At 40.9% G+C, this 17,847-nt stretch overlaps 1 protein-coding gene across 4 annotated transcripts in view; it reads right to left on the minus strand.

The window, feature by feature from the left end:
- Window positions 1–1,533: 1,533 nt before the first annotated feature.
- MED15 (mediator complex subunit 15) overlaps window positions 1,534–17,847 on the minus strand; it is a 47,573-nt gene continuing 31,259 nt past the window's right edge. For 2 of the 4 annotated variants that reach the window (XM_051805426.1, XM_051805422.1), the window contains 12 exons: window positions 16,884–17,267; window positions 15,678–15,770; window positions 10,648–10,767; window positions 6,332–6,474; window positions 5,887–6,014; window positions 4,889–5,023; window positions 4,414–4,477; window positions 4,183–4,249; window positions 3,574–3,734; window positions 3,231–3,397; window positions 2,272–2,370; window positions 1,534–2,118 (listed from right to left, as the gene is read on the minus strand). In XM_051805426.1, coding sequence (XP_051661386.1) covers window positions 1,982–2,118; window positions 2,272–2,370; window positions 3,231–3,397; window positions 3,574–3,734; window positions 4,183–4,249; window positions 4,414–4,477; window positions 4,889–5,023; window positions 5,887–6,014; window positions 6,332–6,474; window positions 10,648–10,767; window positions 15,678–15,770; window positions 16,884–17,267 — 1,698 coding nt within the window. In that variant the 3' untranslated portion in view covers window positions 1,534–1,981. The remainder of the gene's footprint in view (window positions 2,119–2,271; window positions 2,371–3,230; window positions 3,398–3,573; window positions 3,735–4,182; window positions 4,250–4,413; window positions 4,478–4,888; window positions 5,024–5,886; window positions 6,015–6,331; window positions 6,475–10,647; window positions 10,768–15,677; window positions 15,771–16,883; window positions 17,268–17,847) is intronic. The other 2 variants (XM_051805423.1, XM_051805424.1) reach the window with 2 other exon arrangements.

Here is a 17,847-nt window from a genome sequence, read left to right on the forward strand (position 1 = left end):
CTAAATGTAAATAAACATCCAAAATGATGCTGTAGGAACCAGAGCATTCAGTACCATGAAAGGAAGCCCGCAATAACCATTTTTTACTAACAAATCCATCAGTGTGCCTCAGAGCTGCACAAGGGTTGCATCTCACCATGTTCTACACCAGCGTAAGAGAAGATACTTCCTACTTACATTGTCCTGCTGTAGATAAGTCCTGCTGCATTGATTGGAGCATTTGATACATGAGGGCCTTGGTTTCTGTTAACTTCTTTGCTTAAACTGCCCCTTCCCACTACTTCCATAATCAGCTCTGTGGTCGCAGGACTTGGGTCATAATTTCTCTCTTTTTTACCAGTTAAAAAACTACATCTGTCATTTGAAGATACCATTACTAACCTTTTGACCAGATCTTCCAGTTCACTCAGAGGACAGTGAAGGATAGTGTTGCATAGAACACAAAGCCATTTATGATTTTTGTCCCCTAACCTGCAAAGCCTGTGAGTTTTCACTTACCACAGAACACAGTAACCATCATCCAGTGGCACAACAGAACTGGTATCTAATATGGGAAGAGCAGTATAATGTCTAACACAGGAATAATAATAAATTTATTACAATAGAAACAAACAGATAATGCATTAGTTCATGTACAAAATACTGATAGCACTCTGCTGCCTCAGTCAGTGCTTACTAAGTACCCACATTTAAAAACATCCTAAAACTGATGACACCACACAGATTCATGGAGGTCATAGCAATTTCTTGACACTACTGTAAGAGAGCCCAGCTACTCTTCAAGGTTTGCTGCACAATACAGAGACATGGGGCAGGATATAATGGGAACATCTGATATTTGAAATTCTGCACCAGGAAATCAAGAGGGAGCAATTTATAAGCATGGTGGAAATATGAAAAATGCATGAAATTAAAGTTACCTGTGGCAAATGTTTTCATTAGAAGTGCCCAACAATAAGGCAGCTGATGACTGACTTGAGTGCCCATCATTGCTCAAGACACAATGTGCTAATTGTCAGTTCTACTCCTGAGCTGTTGGTTTTTTGCCTTTTCTGTTCAAACAAACTGATGTAGTATAGAAGCATTTTCCCTGCACTGCATAAAGGAAGCCAGATGCCTCAGAAAGACTCTTAATAAAAGAAATCTAGCTGTGAGCCTGCTGGATTGACTGGTGTCACTTGGCCTTTATACTGTTGGTTTTCCCCCCCACACCTTTACACACACATTTACTGAATTCACAGAGGAAGTCAGTGTGCACATTAGTATCTCTTTCCTTCTCATCAGCCTCGCTCTTTTGGAGTGAGAAACTTGATCCATGCTAACCAAAAACCGTTTATACAAAGTTGCATTTAAAATAAGCTATAAAATACTTTTTTTGCTCTGTTTAGTTCCACACTCCCACCCCCAGGTGTAATTATCCAGATTTATCTCACATATTTGAGGGATGCCTTAAAAGGCTGTAATTTATCCCATCTCTGGGCAAAGCTAAAAGGCAAAATGATTCCTACAACCACTGAGAAGTTTGCAAGCACATTCTAGTTGGAGCTAATTTATTTCTGGGGCAGTATGAGGTCACAAAACATACAGTGTGAAAGGAATACTGGCACTGAGCAAACTTTGAAGCAAATTAGGACATTTTCTCCCTACTCCCTCTTATACCAGACTCCCTGATGGAAGTCCACAAATAATTTCTTCTCTAAGAAGACAATAAAAACTCATCTGAAATACAGTCTCAAGAACCATATATACACATTTTGTATATTTGAGAATGCTGGCAAAAGTCCACTGAGGCAGAAGATAAAAAGCATGAAGGCTAAGTCTAACATCAGGCTCTCTACTGAACCTGACACCTAGAAACAAAACAACATAAGGCTTCTTTCTTCTGAAGTAACGTCCCCAAACTGTGGTAATTCCAGTGATATGTGGAAGAGGCCAGCTGTTGAGACCTTTTTTCTTGCTTCATGATTTAGAAAGTGAGCTGTTATGCAGCAGAGAGGCAGGCCTGGCGAATGCTTTGTGCCCAGGTGTTCAAGAGTGCTGTGACTGAATGCTTGTCTGGAAGTTGCAATAGTTTTGAAGTCATGTATCGATACACTGACTGCAAAAAGGGGTTGGCTGCTGGAAGAAAAAAAAAAGATAACAGATAAAGGAAGTTATAATAAAAAAGTATATTTAAAAAAATTTAAAAGACAAGAGTAACATGAAGTGTTCATACTTCCCCCTACTACCACATACACATGCCCAACAAATGTCATGCCAGCAGCCTCATACCATACTGTCTGGGGTTTTTTATCCACAGAGGGCTCTGATCTGGATAATCCGCTGGAACGCTGAGCTGGAGTGGTGGGACATTTGGAAGATTCTTGTCATCTAGGATGCAAACACACTTCCCATCAGAACAAAGCATTCCTTGCTGGATAGAAGGATGTTGTGCATAATACAGCTTGGTTTCTAGTCTCTGAACCCCAAGGACGAACCTGACCTTTTTTACTGAAATGAAATCTCATTGCTCACTTTACCAACACTCTTAAACTTTTGGCAGAAAAGCCTGGCAAATATAGCTCCATCTCTTAGACACTTCTGCACCTTGCCATTCTCACCATTTCATCAGCTCAACTTCACCAAGTTAGACACCTCATTTCTGAAAACTAAGTGCCTCATGTATCAATGCTCAGGACAAAACCAATCCTGACACTTCAAAGGAAGTGGGGGAGGAAAGAACTTATTTTCCCTACTGGAATCCAAGAACAAAACAAGTAAACAGACTATACCACTTTATGATTATTCAGCTAGGATTTTTTTAAAAAAAAGCAATCTGAATTAATTTCTTGAACATACACCATTGCAAGTGATCATTAGTACAAACTGAAATAGACCATCCCAAAAATTAACTCACCATTTCTCTAGCTCTGTCCTACTTGATGGAGGCACAACAACTCACATATCAGGAATCAAGATTTTGCTAGCAACAAGTAATTTTCTACACACTGAGGTTACCAATTGCAACTCCAGTGCAGAGAAAGGATCAATCAGTGTGAATGAAATCCCCAGGAGTACCCTGAAACAGGCTGTGCAGAATGTTGTGATGATGTAGTGCTATGATAAGTATAGATATAAGTACAGACTTCATGCAGAAGTCACAGGTTAGCCAGATTCAAGACTGTTTCAAATTCCTACAATCAAGCTCAGCACTTCTTTCTGAATGCAGCCCTTAGCGTCTCCTTGCTTACCTAGCTTGCATATGAGATGAACTGTGCCATTATTGCTGCAGTGAGAAGGGTCCAGGTTCACCAGGAATTTAGGATTTAATCTTGCAACTTCTCCTTGTAAGACATTTGGAATGGTCTGCCTTTCATCCTCTTCATATTTCCGTTTTCGAGGGGAAGCGACTGGGGCCCTGCGTAAAGCACAGTCCACAAAAGGACCAGGTGAAAATGTATTTGTCAAATACTTTACAGGTCACAAAAGGAAAGCTATAACTCACCCCCTCTGTTCTTTTAACAGCTTCTACAAATAAACATTCTTCCCCAAATAATGAATGCTGAGGACAGACAGCAGGGGGGTGATACGTACGTGATGGGCGGCCCATGGATTGCGGTCATGGCCGGCATGAACGTTCGGTACAGGGAATGGTTGAACACTGGGGAACGGATGTTGGCCAAAACAGCATCCAGCAGTGGCTGACACAAGTACTGCTGTTTGGTTGGGGGCACTGGGGGAGGTGGTGGAGTAGGCTGAAACACAACAGAAACCCTTTGTCTTTTAATCATCACCAAAAAAAGAAACAGCTACCATTAATTCTGCAAAATTTTGCAGCAGTAAACTTCCAATGCATGAAATGCAAATTATTCTCCAAACTGCACACATTAACAGTAAGGGAGGAGAAAACAAACAAGCAAAAAGACATCTGCCACTTTGGTTTAGGAAGGCAGTCCTGAAATCAGCCACAAAAGTTCACCAAAAGAAGTATTTGAGTCTTGGCACAGAGCACAAGAACTTGAAAGTTCAGTTAAAAGATACATACAGGTGACTTGTGTGAAGTAAATGCCCATTTTTTCCTGTTTTCCTATTTTGTCCAACCTTACTTGAAGCCTTAACAGCATGAGTCACAAGAAATGCAAAAAGTTACCTTGCCTTTCACAAATTAATTGCTTATCTTTACTAGCACAAAGCCTTACATACCACAGCCATATCATTTTTCAGCTTCTCCAGAGCAATTTCACATTTCTGCAGCGTCTTCAGGGGGCACCTGTGGAACAGGAGAAACTTCATCACCACAAAATGGTCACCTTAGCTGAAGTGTTCCTGCTATCTGAGCCCCACAGAGCCTCAAGGTAAACGTGGCTGGATGCTAAACAACAAATTTCTGGAATAGCTGGGAAAATGAATGCCCAGCCAAAAGGAAAGAATTACCGTTTTGAAGGGTCAGTCAGGATATCCAAGAGACTCTTCATTTTACTCAGGTCCTTCTTCCTGTCTGAAATAGTACCAGAGACATAAACACTGACTACAAGGATAGCTTCAATTCTTGTAGACAGAAATACAATATACTGTTAAAAGTACATAATGTCATGTATACACAAGTCAACACTGAAGACAGTAGTGTGGACCACAGATCTTTCATCTACTCAGAAATATATCCACTGCATATGCTTTATGTGTCTGAAAACCATCAGAAGTAAAGGAAAACTCACGAGAATTTAAGAACAAGAATTTTGCCAACTCTTCACAGTAAAATCTTTAGCTATAGGCAAGGAAGAGCAACAAACTTTCTGTGACATTTTTAATCCCTGGAATAGAAACCATGACATAAGGCAAAGTACTGCTTCTTTCAGCAGAAGAGAGAGATGACAGGGAGAAATGCATGGCTAAATATAGGGAACCTCACCTTCATTTTTATCTATTTTATTGATCATCCTCCGGAGTGGTTCAATGTACTTTGACAGCTGTTTGAGTTTTTCCAGATACTGTTGCTCCTCTGACTGACCAGAACTGGCTGGACTCATGACAGAATTTGGATTTCCTGGCAAGAAGGAAGACTGCAGGTCACAGGGTGATAAAAGATACTGCAGAACATTATTCTCACATTTCAGAATCTAGATCTGAAACGTGACACTCTCAAGGTGTAGCTCATGTCAAACATCCAAATCCATAACTGGATGCCCTCCACAGTTCAAGTGCTTGCCCAATCCTCTCCTCTTTGTATAGAAATATCATGTTCTATGGACTGGACAGCAATTCCCAGGTAATACCATTTTTTTCTGAAAAGTTCCAAAGTTCCATATACCCATTTTCTAGGTCCTCATTTTGCCCTCACTCTGATGCATTAAACATTAAATAAACACAGTGAATTTGCTGCAGTTTTCCTTAAGTGAGTGCTTTCCAACCTGCAAAGCACACAACTCTGGTGTGAGAAGGAGCCAGTATGTTACACCTCCACTCTCAGTATCAGAAACTGCTTATTGTAGCTGGGAGGGAGAAGAGCAAAATGTCACAGTACACCTGGAGAAGTGTTTTGGAGCAAAGCAGCTGCCTGTGATTAAGTAGTTACATCCTTTACAACTCTATGCTGTTGCTAAGGGTTTCTTCCTGGATGGAATTAAGGAACTTGCTCCATTAAATTAAGTATCATTCTTTTTTCAAAAGACTGGGGAGAAAAAATCCATTACATATTTCAGTGATGAGAAAAGAGGTTTCAGTTGATTTTGATTTGAGGTACCCAAGCTGTTGTGTTATGTGGTGCATGTGACATGTTCACTACTTGCAATGCCAGCTGCTTTGTGGAGCTCTTTAAAGTGCCAAAACTAGCAGGTTTCCTGGTAACTGCTACAGTTACCAAACCACAGCCCAACTCATGGTCTGCAGTACAGCTCTCAGATCATTTACCTGGAGTGTTTAGAGGACCTGGGGATGGGACACTGAAGTTCTGAGGTGTTCGTGCAGCTGCTGGGCTCTGGGATGGTTGTGGAGATGGACTGGGGAGAAAGCTGCTGGGTGAGGGAGCAGGGCCAGAGCTGAAAAATAAGCACATAATCAAACCTACCAGAATCTGACAAGGAAGGATCACCAGCCTGTGAGCAGATATGATTTTAGTAAGCATTGTTATGGCACTCTGTAGTTCTGTCTTGGCGAGGATTTCATACACAGCTTCTTTATTTAAAAGGGGGGTTTTCAGAGTGTATCCAGCACAATCCCACCTGTGCTCTCAGTGCAGTTGGAATTGAAATTCTTTCACTTCAGTGGAAACAGAGTAAGATATATACTGAATGCTTCTGAAAACCTCACTCTTATGGCATTAACAAAAGTCCTCAGAAGCTGCAGTGTGGCTCACCTGACATTTGAATTTGGCTGGGAAGTGGGCTGGCCTGGCTGAGGTGAGGGCTGTGGCTGTGGTGGTGGAGGCATTGACTGGGGTGTTTGAGCTTGTTGGACAGGAGATGGGGATGACATCATGGTAATATTGTTCTGGCTGACCTGAAAGGTGGGAAAAGATAAGATCAATAACAACAAAAGGGAGTAGAGGATGGGAACCTAACTAAAAGCTTTACCTGTGGAGAGAAGCGGATCCTCAGGCCTACAAGAAATGAAAAGCATTAATTTCCTTTTTCCCCCATAAGGACAGTCCCACCTGTATCACTCTTGAGGCTCTCAGGGCAGTACTTCATATCAACTTTACTAGAAATAACCACTGAAATTGCACATAATTTGAACAACTAATTGCTTTTCACTTCCCAAACCATCATATTGCAATTAAAATGTCAGAAGTACCATGTAAAAAACCTGTACTTTATTAGAACTAAAGAAGAGCAGGAAGAAAAGACAGTTCTCACTTGAGAATTAAGAGTCATAAAACCCCATCCTTATTTTGACCTTTTCATTACAGTCTTCAAAGGTCAGTCAGATTTGAATGTAGCATCCCAACTGGTTTTCTTTAGGAAGAAGGAAGAAAAACAATTAAGTAAGCCATATCAGCAACATCCTGTTTAAATATTCAGCTTTGAAAAACTGTGTGAGATAGAAACACTCCAAACTGAACACCTGTGTGGAAAAAAAAATGAAGTAGTTTTCTGACCTTTGGAGAGTGCTGAGGTGTGCCTGAAGGACAAAGAGATGAATAAGAACATTTCCAGAACAGCACCAAACTCTGGGTAACAACTAAGTTTATTCTGTACACTCTACAGTGCCAGAGCCAGATGATGCTCAGATTTGAGCAACTTCTCACATTTGTTCTAATACACATTTTTTCCCTTGATCACTTAAAACCAAACAAGAAAACCTGTACAGTGGCCTGGAGCATGATACAGTAATGAAGATGTTAAGTGATCGTGTTTGTGTAAGGCACATGCAGAGTTCTCGTGACCTGAGGCTATAAATAAGTACATACAAAGGTACATCGTGGCTCAGCAACCTCTATGTCCATTCTGTAAGTCACTGATTAGTATCTTTATGAATTAACAATTCTGTTTCCCTCAGTCTAAATCAATTTTAAGCAAAGGCCACAGTAAATCCACAAGTCCCAGACATGTCATGGGTGCTGCAAATTGGCATTATCCTTCACCCTCTTGTTAAGTACCCATTAAATCATCCATGGACATGATATTTAGCACATTTTAAAGGTATCATATGGTCTACTTTTGCATGTACACACTGAATACAACAGGAAATGCTCTGATTGGAATTTCACACTGCAGTTCTGCAAGATGCCTCATTCCACAAAAAAAACCAAAATAAAATAGGGCACGAATAATCCCCAGTTCTGTGCAAAACTAGGCTTGAAGATGCTAGTTTATCAGCCATTAAAGAACAGTTTAAAATCAAATGCAGCCTGACATACCACAATGGCTTTTTTTCAACCTTCAATAACCCCGATACCTTTGCAACCTCTCCCACGAAGATAAGAGTTAGAACAAGTGAGGCTGAAATGATGTTTAAATCAGCTACCATATCTTCCTTTTCTCCATAATCAACAAGCACTGAGGCTGTGCTTACTGTTATACATAAGAAGTGGATTCTTTAACAGCATTTGTCTCCTCAACAGCTGGAAAAGCATTTTTGGGATTGAAAAGCACAGTCTGCCTCCCATAGAAAGCAAGCAGCTCACCACTGTTTGGAAGGAAGCTGGGATGGACACTGCAAAAAGCATTCCCTGACTTCTTACAGGTCTATTTAACATTGTATTAAACAGCAAATAATTTAGAGCTTGGATGCTGCACCCATTTTTCCTCAGGTCAAACTAAGACCACTTTGAGTGGTTCATCACTTCCTGAAAATCAGGCCCCTTTTTAGTGTCTCAAGTTGGTTACAAAGGATTACTTCAATCCTTATGTCTTGGGAAGGAAGGAGAAAGGAGTTTCACTAGGTTTTTTGCCAGATTTAAGCTTCTGTATCTACTTGAACAGCAAGGACCCTTCACATTAATTTACAAATGGTGCAGAAAAGCGAAGAAAAGGACATGCAGCATCTACTGTGCACATAAGCACTGAATGAATTGAATGTTTTTGCATTATCCCTTCTCATTCAAGTACATGAACAGGCAAACAGCTTTCCTCCTTACAACAGGTTTGCTCTCTGCCAGCTTCATTTGAGCATACCAAAGGCCAATGTCTAACAGTAAGCAAAACTGTGACATTTTCAGAAACATGCAATCAGAACTGTGCAATTCTGAACTTACTGCCTTGCTTTGCTTGGACAGCAGTTCATTTGCTACATAATAATTTCAGATGTCTTGTTCCAGAATAGATCTTCAGGTTTAGGTTTTTACATTGTTTCCAGGATATGGATTAAGATTACAACAATTTAACGAAATTTCAACTTCTAGGTAATGCTCTTTTCAGTTGACTCAGAGTAAAAAGAAGGCTTAAAAAAAACCCACCACCAAAAGAAACCCACCACAAAAATATCTATAAACCCAAAAGAAAAACAAAACCTTCCCTCCAGAGCTTTAACTCCATTGAACTCAAATTTAACTCCAGAGTTAAGCCATGGTTACTTATCATTTGTATACCCTTCATCTTCAACAGATATAAAGAAATGCAACTACATATTTTTTCACTAAGGGATATGAATTTCTGCCCTACAAGCATGTTCATGGTCAGCCATGGCAGCCCACTGAACATATCCATGTTCTGTGACTCTACAGTGTCCTGATCATGACACCAAGCCCTAATCTGCTGAAGTCTTGGCCAGGAGATATTTAGGCTTGCCTGATAAAAGTCTGCATTTACATCCACTAAATCAAAGCTATTCTTAGTGTTCAGAGCCCACTATGCTGGAAGATAACCCAGCCATAAGGCCTGTCTCCAGTTTGCTGAGTCTCAGGCAAGGAAAGCACTCAGGAGATAAGGCTGGTGAGAGCTTTCAGAAGCTCCCAGTAGCAAGAGTGTGCAGATATGTAGAAGCCAATGGCAAGGAAAGGAGATTGCAACAAGGAACTGATGGGTAGTGATGAGGAAATTTTTAGCCAAAAGGAAAACTCCAGAAAGCATTTACATTTTACTGTAAATCATTGTTCAGGAAAAATTTCTTTTCTTCTTCTGCCTTCTCTAGTTGTTCAGCCCTCTACATCATTTTCACAATCCTTGGCCTCCTACTGAGAGAGGTCCTTGATGATCAGTTCACTTGGTGTTGGAAATCAAAGCTCCTCAATAACAACAACAGTGCTAAATGATCAGCCTATGGCACTGAATGCTGGAACCAGAGGTCTTTTGTTATCGGTCAAATATTAAATATAAGTGAAACTAATACTTAAATACCCATGGGAAAGCTTCACCATCAAACCAAATATTGTATTTCATATGGGAGATGATTGTCTCTCTCTGTACAAACTGCTACACCAACCAAAGCTCAGAGTAGATTCTTCTCTGACTCCACAGCTATGCCCAGGTTTGTCAGTTAACATATAAACACTGTCCTGGATTGAAATGACCATCCAACTTAAACCAGAAACAACAACAGATGTGTTTGCCTAGGACTACAGAATCTTTCTGGTCACTTTAACTACCTCTGCAAATTCCTGAGAAGAAATGCAGTACTCTGGCCTCATACACTTTCCAGCAACAGTTGGACAGGTGCTGCCAGCCTGCCCCCACAGGCTCTTTGATGCAGGTACAAGTGGAATTCTTCTGGCAGTTGCTCCTACACAACCACGAAAGAAAAGAACAGCTCGAATTTTTCTGGGTCCCTGATATTATGCCAAGGAGCTACTCCAACTGAAATGAGCCCCAGTTTACTAGTAATGAAGAAAGCACCTGTACAGAGCATGAACATATGACAAGCAAGGTCCTGGTCACAACTCAGCCAGTAAACTGCAGTGCAGACTTGCAACAGTCTCATAAATTCACACTCGTAGAGTGAGGACCTCTAATTTGAGACCTGAATCAATTCTGAACACGGAAAAGTTTGAAATGTTAAAATAAAGACCTGCACCACTTTAATAATGCTTTATTTGATATCCCAAGCTCTCAGTAAACCTATTATTTAAAATGAAAAGGGATCCATAAAAAAACCCAACCTAAACAGCCCAACACCCTGAGAAACACGAGCAAGTTCGTTGTTTGGTGCAAAAGTGAAGGTCCCCTCGCTTGAAAGCCAGTGCTACACAACCAGGCAGTGAATCCCTGACACAATGTGCTTTGACTCAGTAAATACCTGTGGCATTTGCTGTCCGCCCAAGGGAATGGAGCTTGGTGCTGTAGCAGACACAGCGGTGGTAGGCGGGAACCGTGGTCTGATTTGCATCCCACCTCGGGCCATAGGTGCGGTGATCATCTTTGAGGACAGAGGGACAACAGACAAAAGTAATCGCAAAACAAGAAATGCAGTGCACTGGCAGGATGAGAAGCACATGCAACCTCCAGGAATTAAGGGGAGGGGGAGCATGAAGGGAAGGTTAGTGAGCTTTTCTCTAAAGGTTAACCTGACATGCTAGCTTAGAAACCAAACTCCTTTTTATAACCCTTCTATCTGTTTTCAGCAGGCGCCTCATGAATTCTAGTTATCTCCAGAGAGCGATGTGTAGACTCAGATTCGTGGGTCGAGGGGTTGACTTGTGCTGTCATTTCTATCAATGGCTTTTCCTAAATTTTGCCTGACATCTTGAATTTCTAGAATTCTTGGAAATAAGGGCTCTAAGATTGCTGTCTGTGCTCCATATAAGAAGCTCTATAATGCCATAGGTTTCTGATGTGCTTTCCCCCGCTGTGGACTCAAAAGGTTTAGCAGTATCTGCATGTGCCCCCTTTGCTACAAAACATTTTGTCACACAGTTCAACAGCAACTGGTCAGCACAAATGCTCCACAGTGGGCAAAACTCCAGACCAGCCTAACCTATGACAGCATAACAATGCCAGACAACAAAAAAGACTTCTGGGTTTGACGAGGCTATTTCCTTTCTTTTGTAACCCACAGAATAAGTCAAACATATCCTTTTGATTTCCATATCTTTGACAAATACCCATTCCTCTATTACTAAGCTGGGCTAAATTATTCTGAGTCCATAATCTTCCTCAAGTACAGTTTGATTCTCCAGCTGTAAAGACTGAGTACACCCTAAAGAACAGTCATTTAGGATAAATGATGGAGGTTAGCATTAGAATGAATTTGTACTTTAAAACAGTATTAGGACTATGCTACTCTGAGGTGTCTAGAAGTCCCTTTCAGAACCATCAGCCTGCAGGAGTCGCACAGATTTAATTTTATATACATATGAATAGCCCTCTGTTACTTAAGATTTGATATTCCACTGAGAATTTGATATATACTGAGAATTTACAACAAATACACCATATTTTTGAGGTTGTATTCAGGTAACTTTGGTAGATTCACTTATCAGTAAACGAGTGTTTGGTACTCTAGAGATCTACAGTAAAGTTCTCTGGGCTACCTTTTTTTTCTAGCTTACATGTTACCAAGGAACCCACGCAATCCTAACTAACCTACAAGTTCATGTAACCTCCTTCCTCTAAATGGTTTGGGGCACTCCTGCTTAGTGTTCTATGTAAATGGACTGAAGCAGCCAGCAACATGTTTCTAAAGAGTCAGAGAATGCATGTGCTTACAATTGTTAAAAATAAATAAAATTAAATACAACATAGCAAGACTGAAAAAGGAAAGCAATAACTGATAAAGAAAATAGTGTCAAATTCAGCACAGCTGTTAGTTCACGACATCAGAGCAATGCAGTCCCTTTCCATCCAGGAAAAGAGGGATGGTCAGAGACAGGATTTCAAAAGAGAAACGAATGAGAGCGCTTCAGACATCACACACACATGCACACGTGCACACACAGCATGCAACAGCCACCACGAGCAAACACAACAACCCAGCACTGCCACAAAGCACAGGTGGATGCTATGAAGTGCAGTGAAGAGCTACAGTATCAACATGAGAGCTGGTGAAGCAACACAACCCTAACAAAACCAAAAAAAAAACAAAAAAGGGGGGAAATTGCTAGGGGGGAAAAAACCCCCAGCGTATCCTTCCAGGCACAATCACCCCATCTGAGACCCTCATAAATGCACATGGACCTCTGGAGCGTGTGGAATCCCAGGGATGTTATGGTGACCCACAGGTCCCATCTTGCTCCTGTTTCTCATGCCACACCACCATAGTGTGAAGATTTAATTACTTCCACTGAGGCAAAGAAAAGTAGAAGCACATTCACAGTTTAAGTGTCTGGCAAACCACTGGACACCAACAGGACAAATTCCAATTCAAAGGCTTTCAGCTGTTTGTAGTGTTGCAGTTGGTCAAACATGTGCACATGCACACATTTTTGAGTTTGATTTTTTTGTATTCTTTGAAATGTGTGCTTTCAAAAGGAAGTGTATATATAAAATGGCACTAATTCCACTCTCTTAACAAAACTAATCTATTTTTCCCCATTTTCCAGCTGATTTACATGTACAGAACCTGTGATGCTTTGACAAAGGAGTCAGGAAAGGGGGTTTGTTTTATGCAAAGCAATATATCCATAAAGGAGATGTTCTTGTCTGTCTGAAACAAGAACACAACCAGAAATGTTCAAGTACTTTTGAAAAAGATTTTAACTGAACACAAATCCTCCTCCACAAGTGAAATTGATTTTTATAGCATAAAATTCTAGATTTTGTGAACTGACATAAAGCAGAGAGCAAGAAGAGGAAGAGAGTCTCCCTCCAAAGTAAGATACAAACCCTACTATTTGATAAAAATGAAGTGGAATATAACAATTAGAATCCTGAACTTGTAACTTTCTTTCATCTAAAACCCAAACATTCAGAATTCTGTAAATACACAGCTTTTGGTGAGCAAATGTACGTTCAGTACCACTGTCACTCCACTAAAGGCAGCCTGGATTTTCAAAAAGCAACAGCCACTCTGCATTCTGAGCACCTGAAGGAATTGCACCAGAATAGTGATTTAAACTTTATTAATACTTAATTCCACTTGATTATATGGGTTCTTTTCTTGGTGCTGCAAGCTCTTGTGTAGCTCTCTGGTCACTAGGACACTCCTACTATCAGCTTCCCCATGAGTTACATACTCACAAGGACCAGACACCTGAGCAGGGTAATGTTGACCTGCATGGTGTCCACAGAAGAACTTCAAAGTGAACCCATGTTTAAACCTGGGATTCCTTTTACTTTTATGCACAGAGGATGTACAGAAATTTTATGGAAAAGGAAAAATACAGACATATCAAGCAAAATCCCCAGTCGGAAAGTCCCTAGAAACTATGATTAAATCTAACAAGCAAAGATTAGGACAGGGGTTGTTTGTAACAAAAGCTTCCCTGGACCAAATGAAGAAATCAAGGCAGATTTATTAAAAATGCTGGTGCACATACTAACTGCAAAGCAAAAATCTACTTTAAAAGAAACTTCTTATAAATTAAAGAGAATTCTTATACACTCTCAACACTGAAGCTGCACTGTAATATTATAGACAGCCACAATCTTAAAAGTAAGTATTACATACAGAAAATATTTCCACAAGTACAAGAAACCCATTTAATTATTAGACTTCACAGTGTTACATGAATTTTAGTAGACTCATATTGCGATGGCATGAACATAAATGGAGTAAAGCCTCTGCATGTGGAATATTCTAAATTCCACATGTGACAGATAAAGAGCAATCCCCGAGTTTACTACACATGACTGAATAAAGCTGTAATACAAAACTCACTGTCGACCATCTTATCACCCAAAACTTTTCAAATGCACTGTGCTGTTAAGCCACTGGCATATGAAGTCACTAAATGGGGCAAGAATTAAGTTGACTCTGCATAAACACAATCCATCTGCTTTGGAGTTGAAAAGAGCACCATTAAGTTAGTAAAAAGAAGAAAAGTCAGAGTCTCCTTCCAGTCAGCCTAAGTCCCTGTAGTGCCACCTGGAAATTATTTAAGAAACAAACATGAGTTTTAATTCACATTTCAGCTGTAGAAAGAGAATTCTCCATTGCTGCCAGTACTGTACTTACCACTGCATCAGCTTTTACATGTTATGTTGACTCAAGCCAAAGGACCAATGCAGAAACGGAACTTAGTCACCAACAAGGGTGTGGGCCACATGAGAGTTATGATGGCACAAGACACTATCCCTGATAAAAGTCTGGGAGATTTATGTTAAAGAACCAATTGCTATCACAGTCCACATAAAAACCTTCCAAAGGTCTTACTGAACTTATAATATTACTTGTGCACTGAAGGGAAAATGGTGTATGAAGACATGGAATGTCTGGGTGTACAAAATGAGCTCTGCCATTAATCCTAGTCAGCCTCATTTCATCTGTCTGCCTGTCTCTTCATCTACAAAGTGGTGATAATTGTACTTACCCATGTCTGTAAAATGCCTCAATATGAAACACTACAGAGGTAAGCCACGAAAGACTTTCATATTCTTGTGGAAAATGGGATGAGATGTTCAGCTTAAGCCATTCCCCATTTTTTTTCCCCCATGTCTCCTTCATCCCAGACACACATCAAGGAACAACCACTGGGGCTACAAGCGTATTGCAGGATAAGAAAACTGTGTTAGACAAGAAGCTTTCACCCAGCACTTGTTTTGGTTGTTTTTTTTAATGTAACTCTGCACTTGTGACACACGCCATTTTTTCTGCACAATTCACATCCAGAACAAGAGCAATCTAGATCTACTGCCCATTTCACTCAGAAAAAGAATGAAAGATGAAAGGAATGAAAGGGGAGCACAGAGAGATTTCATTGTCTATACAATCTTTTATAGTCAATACATGAAGATGGAAGGTAAATCACATGTGATTAAAGATAGCAGGCAAAGAGTCACAGTACAGAGATCAGTTTACACAACAAAGCAGTCACCTAAGAAAGTTTAAGGAAAGAAGAGGTGATACACTGATACACTCCAGGTACCAACAGTCAGACTCGTAGTGTGCCCACAGGAAGCCTTCTTACTCATGTGCATTCCTGTGTCAGTACAGGCAACAACTGTACCTACTTGGGACAGAGAGCATGCACAGAGAGATTGTCAATGAAATCCTGCCTCTGACTCCAGGCAAAGGAGAGACAGCAGAGAAGACCATATCCCATTTAGAGAGGGAATGACCAATGTCAGACCCCTCATCAGAAAACCACCAGAAACCCATCTCCATGCTCATCTCTAGCATGCACTTGCTACAGGCCTTGTGACCAGGGGTAGTGGCTCCTGAGCCCTTACCTGCCCTGAAGCTCCCATCTGAGCAGCCTGGGCCTGAGCTGCTTGCACTGCTGCCGCTGCCTGCTGCTGCTGCTGCACCAGCTGAGCTCTTACCTTGAGTTTGAAAAGAAAAAGCAAAGTAAACATACATACATGATTAGGGTATGACACTTCTGTTTCAATTAGATTGACCACGATTCCCATAAAAAAGGGTGTAGAGACATGATCTGCCTCACAGACTAGTTTTTGAGGTTTCTCAGCAAAAACAAGTTCCCATGTTTATCACATTTAGAACAGTTTTTCCATAGACTGCACACCCAATTCAGCTTCTTCTTGCAACTTCTTCCCTCTATTATCAGGTCTTCTATGACAGCACTAGATACTTAACTTTCTGGCAAACAGTTAACCACACACCTGGGTTTTTCCCCTCAAGCACCTGCCAATGACCAGCATTTCAAATATTTATACATTCATTACAACTTTCAGTGTGACAAACACGGCATTTAACTACTCCTAGCTTAGCTGGTAGGAGCACAAAGTGGACACATCAACTCATCCATTTCCCAAGTGTGGCTGACACTCCACTCCTCCCCAGCAAGGCCCAAAGAAAAACAGGTCTGAGCTTTGGTTCAACAGCACATATGGAGGCCCAACAGAAATTACTGTAGCAGTTCAAACAGCTGAACCATTAAGAGGATGACCCAGCAAGGGGTCAAAAACTATTGTCTTGTCCAACATTCTCTTCAAGACAGGAACAGCCAGTATCTTAAACCGTGACCAAAACCTCTAAACAAGGCAGCAGAAGCCAAGCCAGCACACTGGAGAGCCAGCACTGGCTCCTGTCAGATGCACTGGGCTCTTCAAAGCACTTGTTCATGTTCTGGAACAGCAAACATCATGGAGGTAATTTTTCTTCAACCAGGGTTTGTTTCTTTTTCTTTTTTTCACTTGTCCATTCAAGAGTAAGACAAGAAATTATTTTTTAAATATTAGCTGGATAAATGGTTTTCACAGATTTCCAGAACTCTACTCTTAGGCACAAAACTGTTCTCCACTGGGAGGCCCAGACACAAACCTTTAAACACCCTGTACTCATAACAGGCTAGCTATAGAGGTCTTAACAAGTTATGGTTTTCCTACTTCATTATTAGCAAAAATCAAATATATTTTTTATTTCTCTGGAGGATCACGACAAACCAACAATATCAGCTGGTCACCAGCCCTTACCTGCATGGCTTTTAACTGCTGTGGTGTAAGAGTAACAGGCATAACCTGACTGGGAATTTGTCCTGAGATTGCCTGTGGCTGAGATACCATGGGCTGGGGCTGAGGCTGGGATTGTGGTGGAAGTTGAGACTGTTGTGCCTGAGCAACCTGTTGTTGTTGTTGCTGCTGCTGCTGCTGTTGCTGCTGTTGTTGCTGCTGCTGCATCTGTTGTATCTGCTGTTGCATGACTTGTTGAGGTGGCTGCTGCTGTATCTGTTGTGGTGGTATTTGTTGCTGCTGCTGCTGCTGCTGTTGCTGCTGCTGTTGTGCCTGTATAGCCTGTGCCTGCAGCTGCTGCATTTGGGCAATTCGCTGTAGTTGTTGCTGCTGCTGTTGCTGCTGCATCTGAAAAGCAGGAGAAGCCAGGATGCTAAAGCTTCCAGCAGTGCGACAGGGGGCTTGTTTTTATAGCATAAACCAAGAGCAAACAGAATCCTGATACATCAGGCTGACGTTTTAAGCCCAAAGAGAAAGCCCAACCTTTTTATCCACTCACTTTTCATATATCTCAACCCTACACAGTGCTACATCCCATAGTTTGGACATTACAAGCTTTCCTCACTACTAAAACAATTTTTGAAAGCAAAGGTGAACTGCATCAGCTTCTCCTGTACAAAAGGGCTTAGACACACTTCTTCAAATGTAACCACCCTTTACCAAAAACTGCACAAGAATATGACAGCTGAAGTCTCCTCGGCTGCTTTTGTGCCTAATATATATATTTATATATATACACAGTGTCTATATATATAGATATATACCTTGTGCATGGCACACATTTTTTAAAGTGGCAACATGTTATTCACACAATGACAAAACAGCCACTACTCTACAGTAATTCAAGTGCTGTTCTTTCCCACATACCTATTCTTGTGAGAATGAAAGACAATTCTGACATTTATAGAAAGAAAGAGACAAAGATTTC

The sequence above is a fragment of the Manacus candei genome, unplaced genomic scaffold (genome assembly GCF_025592945.1).
Source record: "Manacus candei isolate 608988 ecotype Guabito, Panama unplaced genomic scaffold, ASM2559294v1 h1tg000064l, whole genome shotgun sequence".
Classification (NCBI taxonomy): domain Eukaryota; kingdom Metazoa; phylum Chordata; class Aves; order Passeriformes; family Pipridae; genus Manacus; species Manacus candei.